Genomic DNA, 11,779 nt, shown 5'->3' with positions numbered 1-11,779 from the left:
TTTTTACTCTCTCTCCATCACATCAATTTTTAGCCGCTTGCATGGAGCATTAAATGTAGGTAAAAAAAATAACTAATTGCACAATTTAGTTGGAAATCACGAGATGAATCTTTTGAGCTTAGTTGGTCCACGATTGGACAATATTTACCAAATAAGACGAAAGTGCAACTATTCATCGGATTGAAATTTTTTGCAATCTAAACATGGCCCTGGCCCTCAACCCCTCATGGCCGACACAGCTCACTCACTGCTCCGGAGCTGGCAGCCTGGCACGTCCCACCCTCAAAGGCTATAAAACAGAGCTCCTCGCTGCTCAATCACATGCCCTGCCATGATCAGTGATCTCCTCTCTCTCTCTCTCTCCCTCCCACTCCGGCGCGTACCTGTAGTCTGTAGAAGAAAAAAAAGCACCTAGAGCTTGGCTACAATTTTGATCCAGACACGTACATGGATAGCAGCCAGCAGCAGAAACAAGACGGCGTCGACGTCATGGAGGTGCCGGAGATCCACGGCGACCTCCTCATGGAGCTCCTGGACGCGTCCCTCGCCGCCGAGAATGCAGGCCACCAACAGCTTGGTTTGGCGGCCGACGTCGACGACGACGGCGACTGCTGGATCGACGACAGCCAAGAGAGCTACGACATCCACGCGCACCAGGACTGCGAGGACTGCGGCCTCGACGGCGGCATACTGCCCGACTTCGACGAGTACAGGGGCTCGCGGCGGCTGAGGTCCCCGGCGCCGTACGTCGTCTTCGACCACGACGACACCCTGGAGTGGGCGGAGACGGCCGATGCCGACGACGCCTTGGACCCGTTCACCAGCGAGTGCACGGGGGACGACTGGTACATGGACGGCCTGGTCATGGCCATGGAGTGGGAGGAGCAGGACGACGGGGGGAGCGGCGGCTTCCCGTTTGAGCCCTGCTACGGAGGGGAGGCTGGCGCGGAGCAGCTGTATGCCAGCCCGTTGTGGGAGTGAACTCGGTTTTGTACACGTGTCAGTGTCTAGTAAATCTGTGCCGCACTGCCGCCTACTAATTACTACTACTTCCCCGTACTTACCTTGCGCCGTTTTTGCAAATTCAGCGCATTATGAATTTGGTGAAGAGAACAGGACTTGTGTGCCTTTTGTGGTTAGTTTTGTGTGGCTCAGAAGTATTTTTAGTTTTTTTTCTTTATCTTCTTTTTTTCTTAAAAAGCTTTGGACTAAATGGAGTGCATTCTCTGCATTCAGGTAGTATGCTTGACTGTCTGCAGTCAGTTTCAGAGCTGTGTTCAGATGGTTTATGCTCTCGAATCAAAACGGAGAATGCAGTGTATATATACGGTATCACCAGTCTTTAGACATTTTATTAGTTGTCGATATATACTTGTGTCTTGGTACAGTTTACTGTTTAGTGTTTCAGGTGGAGAACAGCTAAAACCCGAGCAGGCGGGCACACAGAGAGCCTGCAAGAATAACAGTAACTCTCGTAGCATACTTTGTAGCAGTAAAAGGCATAGCTTGACCCGGTCAATCGGGACTGCGCGTCTGCTCCACCGCGCGAATCGTTGTACTTGTACGTCGTCGGCCTGATTGGCCGGTTCGTACTGTTGATTGGTTTGTGTGAGAGAAAAATACTAGGGGAGGCGGCTGATTGGGTGGATGTTGTTTATGCTCTTGATGAGATGGGTGCCGCTGCCGAGCGTCAAGGGAAGCGGGAAGATGCTCTATTTGGCTCCGGCGCTAGTCGGCGGCGCCGCGTGGCGCGTCTATCCAGCGTGGCTTCTCGCATGTCGCTTGTATCCTCCGCCCCCCCCCCCCCCGAAAACCGTGAGCGTGAATGAACACATAGCACCCTGATGCAACAGAGTATCGCCTCTACGATAATGATACGTATGACGTACGCCGTCCTCCGCTCATTTCCGGCATCCGCTCAGTTCGTTCCGTCTCCTCCCCCCACCGCGGCATGTCCGCACCACGCCGCGACGCTCCTCTGCCGAGCCACACCCCCACGTCCCAGCCCCACGCACGTCGCACGAGCCGCACGCCCCGCTGCCTCACTCTCCCTCATCCTGCTCTGGTGTGGCGGCGGCCCCGATGCGACCACGCGGCCACCCCTGGAGACCCCTTCCTCTTCTCCGGCCAGCCACCCCCGGCATCAACTACGCGGGGACGGGGGCAACCCCCGGCGCGGGCGCAGATCCGACGCGGGGCGCGCGGCCCTGCTTCAGCATAGGACGCACAGCTCCGGCATGGGCGACCAGCGCAACCTCCTCCTCCCCTATGTTACTCGACCCCCGGTGGCTCCTTCCCCCACCCCAACGTCCTTCCTCCCACCCTGGTGGGGCCCCTCTCCCCACACCGGCGTCCTCCCCCACCGGGAGCCCTCAATGTCCGCGGATCCGGCGGCCATGGCGCTCACGACACTAGGCTCTCTCTCTCCCCCTATATTGCAATTATATGTTTCAATTGTTTCATACGTTTCAAAGGTATGTTGCATGTATTTCATATTGATGTTGCAAAAGTAGATCGGAGGATGTTGCATATGTTGCAATTGTTTTAGAGGCATGTTGTGAGAGTATGTTTCGAGTGTTTCAGCGGTATGTTTCATATGTGTTTTCCGGACGCATGTTGCAATTGTGTTTTATCTGAATGTTGCATATGTTCTACACATATGTTGCATGTGTTTTATTTGGATATTTGCATATAGTTGCAATGGTTTTCAAGTGTGTTTTCCAAGTGTTTCAACTGCATTCAGAAGTATGTTGCAAATGTTGTATTTGAATGTTTCAAAAGTAGATCGGGTGTTGTATCTCCCTCCTTGCTTTTTTCTGTTGCCTCGCCCCAGTGTCTCCTCCTCCCCGGCGCCGGTTGGGCATCTGCCGCCCCCTCCCCTCTTTTCTCGATGCCGGTGATGTTCGGGGTGGTGTGGGCCCCGCGTGGGTGCACATACGCAGGCGGGGCAGGTGACTGGGATCGGTCCCCATGTGCATGCGAGCGTGCGAAAGGGAACGGGCTTCCCGTGGGCGCGCGTGACGAGAGCAGGCACGGGTGCTACGTTCGGATGGAGCGGGTTCGGGTGGTCCCCGTGTACGCCTGATCGTGGGCGAGCGAACCGCGCGGGTGTACGGAGGTGGCGCGGGAGTGGCGTCCGGACGCGCCGTCTGTCCGAACATCCGGCCGCTAGGATTCTCGTCTCCTCTAATTATCAGATTAATCATCATTAAGTGAATTCAGACAGTGGCGGTGTCAAGGCCCAGCCACCCTAAGGCCTAAGCAGCCTGGGTTCCCTTGGCGCTAACACCTTAGGCCCAAGTGCCAATTAAGGCCGAAATCTCCTGTGTACAGAGAAGAGGCCGCCATTGTTTGTCAAAAAAAAAAAAGAGAGTGATAGGTCTTAGACTCCGTTGTTAGTTACTACTACAATGTCATAAATACTTGTTTAGTCTATGGCACAACACTTGCATGTTAACTTCTCTATACCAAATAATTATACGTGTTACAGTATTTCTATATAAAAAAGAATGTTTGTAGACAAAATACAAGTATTGATATGTCAAAATGTTTTAGTTAAAATATATGAACTTGTCTAAAGTAACAACTTATAAAATGTAATGGCATACGATTTAAATATTATTTAAAAACAACAAAACATATATTTGTCACTATGGTATTCATGTATACTAGGTATAAATAGTGACAAGTAGTATTTATGTTTATTTTGAATTTAATAGTGGTAAAAACGGGTAATTTGAACATATATTAGTATACTTAATGTTATTTGCTTCTTTTCCATAATAGCTTACATAGATAATCTAGATGTAAATTTGATGAATATTTTATTTTACTTTTTGTAACAACAAATGTGGGTAATTTAGATATAAAAATTAAAGGAGATACTTTATATTATCTTTCATAATGACAAGTGTGGGTAATTTAAAAGCAAAATTTGGAATGATAATCATATTTTGATCTTGAAAAGGTTGTACAAAATAGATTTTGACCCTTAATTTCTCCTACAATATGTTATCATTTGCTAAAAGTTCAATATTATCTTAGACTCTAGGCACTTTGAATATAAATCTATTGATGCAAGTTTTATGTTTTAGAATAGTATATAATTTGAATAATTGTTGGTGGAAATTTGTGAAAGTATTTTTTCCTGTATAAAATATGCTAATCATTCTGAGGGAGACAGAGAGAGTATAACCAACCAAATAAAAAACTATTTGCAAAATAATTTCAAGTAAAAAACTTTGATACAAATGTTAGTATGTTACAAAGAAAAAACCATACAAAAATCAAGAGCTATCCAGATTTCCAGAGATGTGACGCTTCAAAAATGATTTACATGACAGATCAGTTTCCCTGATGACTTTACCACAATTTGCACAGTAAACCAAATCCAAATTAACATACAAAGAATTAATGCACATGTCAATGGAAGAACCAGAAGAAGAAAAAGAAGAAAGAAGAAAACATCCACAGAATCTGAAAAAAGAAATCATGATGCAATGTTCCCTCCATGTTAATGATACGGCGGACTGCACAGCGGACAGGCATGGATTAGCTCATGAGTTCTTTCTCTGCGGGCACCGGTGGCGGCGGCCCGTGGTCAGAAGCAGCAGCACCGGCTGCCATCTTGAGGTTCTGCTGCTCGTAGACCTGGCGCAGCCTCTCGATCTCCTTCTTCAACGCCTCTTGATGAGCTGAAGAAAGGTATATATACTCAGTGTTCTTCGTTGAAGCATGCATGATGCATAAATCCATATATATCCCCTATCTTTCTCAGTTCTTTCTCAGTGGTACGAATCATTAGCTCACGAAGAAAAGAATCATGAGCGGACTCCTAGTAATAAATTATGATGGACTACCCTAAGTAAAGCATGCCATGCATTCTCTTTAAAAAAAAGCATGCCACGCACTTACCGTCCTTGAAAATCTTGTCCTGAGCAAGAGCTGCGATCCGCTGCTTGAGGTGGCTATTGCCGACGGTCAGTATGGTCCGTTGTTGATCCAGAAATGCCACGCGGGGAGACAGCACGGACACCTCGTTCTGCAGAGCAAGCAAACAAACAAACGATCGATTTACATCTTCCAGCAGAGCAAGCAAGGAGCAAGCACCTCCGACGAAATTCAGACACGAAACTGTTGGCGATCGAACTTAAAGGACCATCTCCTTTCTGCTTTCCAAAAAAATGAAAACTACTTGCTTGTTCATGGATTTGTCAAAATTTCCCCCCTTGGCTTTAGGTTCCAGGTTCAGCACATGTGCAGCTTAAGCCTAAAGCTGAATCCGGCCAGTCTTCTAGAACAAGCTCAGCGTACGGCCACGGCAAGTTAACAGAACCGGACAACTGCGGAACCTTTGATCTGTACCTAGCTAACGCCATGTGCGCAGCAATGAATAAAGAACACTACTACTGCTTCGACCCCATTGCTATTAACTATTTTATATGTTTCATCCAAGCATAAAAGCCATGCGAATTGCTAATTAACCAACCAACCAACTAACCAACCGGATCTTGCGCAAGGAGGCAAGGCTCGTGTTCTACCAGCTTGGTGCATGCGAATTGATCGATGGATGGATCGGTCGAGCAGCCACAGGCCACACAGGGACCACCACCAGGGCGGCAGGCCATGCAGATTGCAGAGGCATGTGCACTTGGATCATGGCACTACGTGGGGTTGGTACCGCGCTCCGGGCCGGGTAAAGACATCGGCGTGCTTGCACGGCCACGGGACACGGGAGGGCTAGCTTCCATGATCCATCCCGGCCGCATGCACGCCAAGGGCCGGCCTTCACATGCACATGGGTGCATCACTTGCGACGCTGTTGCTATTGCTAGCCAGCCTGTGCTGCCGCTGCTGCCGATCTATCTATCTATCTACCTCGCTGTTGGCTATGCATGTGCTGAGATGAGAAGTTAATCGCCGCCTCTCTCGCTCCAAAGTTAATATATATGATATCGATCGTGAATTATGCTGGTGCATCAAGTGAGCATGCATGTCCTAGAAGTAGGATATATGGTTTGTAGGTCTCTGGGTTTGAGAATCGGTGTTGCTTGGTGTTGGCGCACAACATTTTTTTTTTTGCAGTTTTTCTCCTTTCTTTCTTTACTTTAATAAAATGGCTGAATCTATTAGAATTTCTTGGTATGCAGAGACCGAAATAATGTTTCATCTCGAACCAAAGCTTCCATCATCTAATGAGAGAGTTTCAAACCACTTTGTTCCACAGCATATGAATGCAGCAAATGCATCATGCATGCGTGTCTTTATCGATCGAGTACGTTGACGGAGCTGGCAAATTGTGTTTACACAATTGCACATGTAATTTCTTGCGCAATTTTGTAACTGGGGGCCATGTGCAGTTCTTTCCACGTACGCATGCCTACATCGATCGAGTACATCTGACGGAGGTGCCAAATTCTTGTCCATTATATATGCATGCTAGTGTTTACGGTGAAGCTAGAAATTCTTGTGAATTATGCATGCTAGCAATGGTTTATTTATGCTGGACAAGAATCGTATCAGTTTCACGTATACCTGCAGTGTCGTGACGCTGCGCTCGAGCTCGGAGATGTACTGCAACTTCCTCACCCGCGACCTCTGAGCTGACTGCCGATTGGCAAGGATCCTGGCCGAGAATTTCCGCGCAAGCAAAGCCCGTTTCGATCAGTCTACAGATCAAGATGGATTTCTTGCAGAACGCATTGTTTGGCTGCCCACAAGGCGCATACATGCAATGCATGCATGGTGGGCTCGATCGATCGGCCTCACTCACCTCTTCACCCTCTTGGGGTCCCGGATCAGCTCCGTGGAGGCGGCGGCAGCTTGCCCCGCCGCCGGCGCCTGTGCGTCGCCCGCGGCTTCGTTCTGCTCGCCGTCGCAGGCATTGCCGTTGCCGGTGGGGGTGCCTCCCGCCGGTGCACCGCCGACACGGTTGTCGCCGTCGCTGTTCTCGGACCCCGGCGCGGACGACGACCCGCCGCCGCCCCCGGCCTCGTCGGGGAACATGGACATGAGCTGGTCGTCGTCCAGCCTGTCGAACTCGACGGCCGCGCCGTCCGCGGGCGCCACCTCGACGAAGGCGACCGAGTCGCTCAGCGACCTCCGGTGCGCGCCCCGCCGCGACGCCGCGAACTCGGCGAAGTCATCGGCCCACGCCGCCGCCGCGCCGTGCTGGCCCCCCTCCGGCCAGTGGTGCACCGCGGTCGGGATCCTGGGCGGCAGCTGCGCCATGCACGTCCGGCCGATCGATCCGCACCGCACCCCTCGCGCGCTCGAACAATGTGCACGGCGGCTCTCTCGATCGTAGCCCGCGCGGACCAGTGCGCGCTCGCTAGCTCTTGCGATAGGCGCCGGCGCCTGGAGCTTAGTTTTATAGTGGTGTAGTAGCTACGACGCACGGCACCACCGTCCTGGCCCCCCGGGTAGCTTGTGCCGGGGCGGGGGCGAGGGGATGGAGACGGATGGGAATTGGAATTGGAGGGTCACATGGGACGAGACTTTTGGAACATGAGGACAGCCTGCGCCAGCTAGCTCCTTCCCCGCTCCTCGAGCGAGCGAGCGAGAGCGAGGGCGATCCAGTGGAGTGGAGTGCGCTACGCCTACGCGTTGCGCGGGAAGCTGTTGGTGGGGTCGGCGGCTCGTCCGTTTCAAGTGGCAGCGAAAGCTGAAAAGGGGTAGGCGAGGCGCCGACCGCCGGCGCCGATCGAGCCGAGGCATGCAGGCAGTTATGTAGGTGGGCAGGGAATCCCCCCGTCCACGTGCCGCTGTCCGCCCGCCGCGCCCGGCGGCCGGCGGATCCACCGCTCGCGTCTTGCTGCTTGGGCGAGCGTGTCGAGACTGCGGGCGCTAGAAATGGATCAGCTAGCGGTCGTTGTCGCCCAAAAATGTCCGCGTCACTGTCGCCAACGACCGCGCGCGGTGCGTAGCACGGGGTGGGGGTCTGGGGGATCGTGTGTGTCCGATGCCGCCCGTACTTAAACCCATAGCGATTATTTAAGCGTCTCGAAGCGATTAGGCAATTAGCAAGGGAGAGCGATTACACGTCGTTGTTGATCACATGCCGGGACACGAGCTTCGTTTTCATGCAGGGCGTGTCACGAGGATGAGGATGCGCTCTGGACCACCATGGCCGATCGAGTGATGACCGGCTTGATTTGTTTGGTGGTGAGTGGTGAGCGGTGAGCAGGTGATTCTTCATGCGGGAGGTGAATCGGGGCGGCGGCCGGCGGAGATGGAGGGAGCTGCGTGGTGAGTCGTGAGTGCCTGCCGGTAGAAGAAGCAAACGATTCGGGTCCTCGTCGTGGCGTCGCCTGGAGGTTGGAAGCGCGCGCGCCCAGGGCTCACTTGCATTGCATCCCTGATCCCTCTTGTCAGATGGAGTTTGCGCTGCGGTTATGGCGCAGTTTGTTGGACCGTGTCAGAGATCTACGGAATAAACAACGTACGTGGAAGCTTTTGCGCCTAGAAACTACTGCGCGCTCGATCGTATCGCTCCGTCAGACAGCAGCAAGTTCGCAAATCCCCTCGGGATCAGAGATGTCTAGGGCCTTTCAGAAACTACCGTGACTCCGTCTTGTTCCTCGCCGCTCGGGCTCTGTACTGTATGCGCTTCTTTTTTTTTTTTTTGAAAAAAGTATGCGCTTTAATCTACCCACGCCATTCTTAGCTTCTTGATTAATCAAACTGCGTCAGAGATGTGGAGATACCATTTCACAGCGTTTCTGAAAGCCTGTGTACGGATGTTTGTGCTGGTGCCGCATACTCCGTATAAGTTAAATCCGTCTGATCTGTCGGGCTATTATTACTTGCATAAGCTACAGTACGCCAAAGTCGTGGAGCTGAGCAGGGCCATTAGTACTCTAGTTTTAGCTTTGGCGCATGGCTTGCGTAGATAGAAATGCGGAAAGGTAAAGGAATGATGGGTGAATATGGTTATATATTCCCTCCATTCTAAGTTAGTTCACTTTAGTTTTATTTACTTACTATAAATTGAGATTTTCTAATTTCTAATTAAACATATAGAAAACTGCACCAAAACTAGATGTTTTTTTTGTAATTAAACATCAAGTTAGTTCATTAAATTCTTTATGAAGTAAGTCTTGATGACGCATTTATTTAAAACCTGTGGATGTTAATATACTTTTTAAAAAACTTAGCCAAAAATTAGATGTTTTTGACTTAAAACAAAAGTAAAGTGAACTATAGTTTCATATGGAGGAAGTACTGTTGATACTCTCTCCGATCCGCCACTTCAGAGTTTAGAGTATGGTCAAAATGGAAAATTTGGAGAACTAAAAGTATATTTTGAATGTCAAGTTTTAAGTTGAAAGTCCCTTTTTTTTATGTATTTGTGAATTTGTTGCCATGAGAATGGTAAGGATATTATATTTCTAGTTTGAATTTGTGTTTGTGCTGTTATTAATCAACCTTACCATTAACGAAGTCATTACAAGCCCTATGCCTGTATCAGATGATCGTGAGTAGAAAGGATCTTGATTCATTAACTACTAGATTCATATTATGATGATAATAATGGTTCCTACTAGTATTTATTTTGGTGAGCTTCTTCTTTATGAGTCATGAAATTAATAGGCCGCCACATAACCGCTTTGATGATGTCGCAACATTTCTAAGAAGAGAGAGAAGAAGTGAGTTTTATGTGAATGAAACTCTCTTGGCACGATTATCAACTCTCTATGAGTCATGAAATTAAATGTCTATAAAACCATACAATGGAACTCTCCATTGAGAGTGTATGTTTCATCTGTGTTTCATTTCATTTCATATGATATAGCAGTCTTGAAAACAACGCGATGAAACTCCCAATTGAGATTGGCCTTATGGACAGATATAGCGAAGGACGTGAGGGAAGCATCAATACCTTGTGGCATCAAGGACAGGCTGATAGCCTAGTGGTTGGAGCGGCGGTTTCCATTCCACCCACCAGCGTTCTATTCCGGTTGGAATCAGCCGGTGTCTCACCGGAGCATGCCCCCAAGATTTACCTCCTCGCACGGTGCAATGGGTTAGAACGACGTGCTCGTCCTATATGAATCCCTGCGTGTGACTCCACGTGTAGTTGATCTCACTAGAGTCTAGAGATGTGATCTTCAAGCCACATATAGTCGTAGGTCTTGATATATGTGTAGGGGTGTGAGTGTGTGCGTGTGTGTTCTCTCATGTTCAGATACTACAACGGTAACTAGTTAGGAATGATAAAAAAAACTCCATCCCATAAAAAGAATCATTATGTGATTCGTGTTGGTCAACATTCTTATATTTGATTAAATTTGTAGAAAATATTAACAACTTTTATATATATATATATAAATTTATTATGAAATTATTAAATGATCTATCGAAGATATTCATTATGTATAAAAAATATCAATATTTTATTATACATTTGATCAAAGTTAGAATGTTGATCTTTTTTAAAAGCGGGAATGATATTTTTTTGACGAGGGTAGCTTGCAGCATCTCAAGCCGAGTAAAGATGCAGTAAGTTAGTTTAAAAAAAGATGCACAGTAAATTTGGCTTGCACCGCAGTGACTACACCTACCTGCTCCGCGTACTCCATATTGCATGTGTAGTCAACTTCTCTTCTGTCCCTTCGCATTCCTGTGTCCGTGCTACAGGTAAACTTTTTCATTAGAGGCACGGACCTGTTACACCACATAGACTCACTAACAGCTGGGCACTATCCCTACTTGTCAAAGTTAGAATGTTGATCTTTTTGAAAAGAGAGAATGATATTTTTTGGACGAGAGGATCTTGCAGCATCTCAAGCTGAGTAAAGATACACTAAGTTAGTTTAAAAAAGATGCAGGAAATTTGGCTAGCACCGCAATTACTACACCCGCCTACTTGAAAGGTCCTAATATGGCTAGAGGGGGTTAAATAGCCTATTTAAAATCTCTACTAGGCACTTGAGCAAATGATTAGTACAACAAACTGCGTAATCCAATTTTGCTCTAGCTCTACAAGGGTTGCAAGCCACATATCCCAATAATTCTAGTTGCTATGATCACTAGCACACACAACAAGTTAGGTCACTTTGCTCTTGGTGTAATCTCTTCTCTTTCTTGCACCATAGCCCTTCTTCTTTATGAATTTTTCCATCTTGCACACAAAGAGAGCCATAGCTTCATCATCAATATCACTAAGATCTTCATCATCACTTGATTCTTTTTTGGACTTTCTCTTGTTCTTGGATGATGAGCTAGCCTTGAATGCCACACTCTTCTTCTTCTTGTCTTCTTCCTTCACAAGCTCTTCACCATCACTATTGTATTGGTCCTCGGTCATTACATCACCAAGCACCTCATTTGGAGTGACATCCTTCAATCCACCTCTAAAGATGATAGTTCTCAATGTCTTGAATCTCTTTGGCAAACACATCAAGAACTTCTGAGAGAAGTCCTCATCCTTCACCTTCTCACCCAAACCCTTGAGATCATTGATGATGACTTGTAGCCCATAGAACATCTTCAGAATAGACTCATCATCCTTCATCTTGAAGTTTGATAGCTTGTCCTTGAGCATGTAGAGCTTGGCACTTTTACCGTTGAAGTGCCCTCATATGTTTCTTCTAGTCTCACCCAGACCTCACTTGCCTTCTCAAGATCTTTGATTTGCTCAAACACCTTTGAATCAATGCCGTTGTATATTGTGTTGAGTGCTATGGTATTGCATTGCTTATTGATCTTGTCATTGTCGGTGAGATTGGTAGGGTCAAGAATCACAAACTCATTCTCTACCACATCCCACACCTTGTCA

At 48.0% G+C, this 11,779-nt stretch overlaps 2 protein-coding genes across 2 annotated transcripts; one reads left to right on the top strand and one right to left on the bottom strand.

The window, feature by feature from the left end:
* The first annotated feature begins 419 nt into the window (after positions 1 to 419).
* Positions 420 to 1,421, top strand: LOC136459037 (uncharacterized). Its single transcript, XM_066458938.1, has one exon. It carries the CDS (start codon positions 448 to 450, stop codon positions 979 to 981), a length of 534 nt encoding a protein of 177 aa, XP_066315035.1. The 5' UTR covers positions 420 to 447; the 3' UTR covers positions 982 to 1,421.
* A 2,883-nt stretch (positions 1,422 to 4,304) lies between these two features.
* Positions 4,305 to 7,658, bottom strand: LOC136459035 (basic leucine zipper 6-like). Its single transcript, XM_066458937.1, has 4 exons — positions 6,773 to 7,658; positions 6,535 to 6,625; positions 4,915 to 5,041; positions 4,305 to 4,694 (listed from the first exon to the last, which is right to left on the bottom strand). The coding sequence occupies exons 1-4, from the start codon at positions 7,228 to 7,230 to the stop codon at positions 4,552 to 4,554; spliced, it is 819 nt and encodes a 272-aa protein (XP_066315034.1). The 5' UTR covers positions 7,231 to 7,658; the 3' UTR covers positions 4,305 to 4,551.
* Positions 7,659 to 11,779: the final 4,121 nt, after the last annotated feature.

Source organism: Miscanthus floridulus, chromosome 6 (assembly GCF_019320115.1).
Source record: "Miscanthus floridulus cultivar M001 chromosome 6, ASM1932011v1, whole genome shotgun sequence".
Lineage (NCBI taxonomy): Eukaryota > Viridiplantae > Streptophyta > Magnoliopsida > Poales > Poaceae > Miscanthus > Miscanthus floridulus.
This window is presented reverse-complemented; position numbering and strand designations above follow the sequence as displayed.

Excerpts from the sequence above, each read along its gene's own strand:
- LOC136459037 (XM_066458938.1), top strand. The coding sequence starts at position 448 with ATGGATAGCAGCCAGCAGCAGAAACAAGACGGCGTCGACGTCATGGAG.
- LOC136459035 (XM_066458937.1), bottom strand. The coding sequence starts at position 7,230 with ATGGCGCAGCTGCCGCCCAGGATCCCGACCGCGGTGCACCACTGGCCG. Across the intron at positions 6,626-6,772 it reads GACCCCAAGAGGGTGAAGAG|GATCCTTGCCAATCGGCAGT; the intron begins GTGAGTGAGGCC and ends ATTCTCGGCCAG. Across the intron at positions 4,695-4,914 it reads GGACAAGATTTTCAAGGACG|CTCATCAAGAGGCGTTGAAG; the intron begins GTAAGTGCGTGG and ends ACCTTTCTTCAG.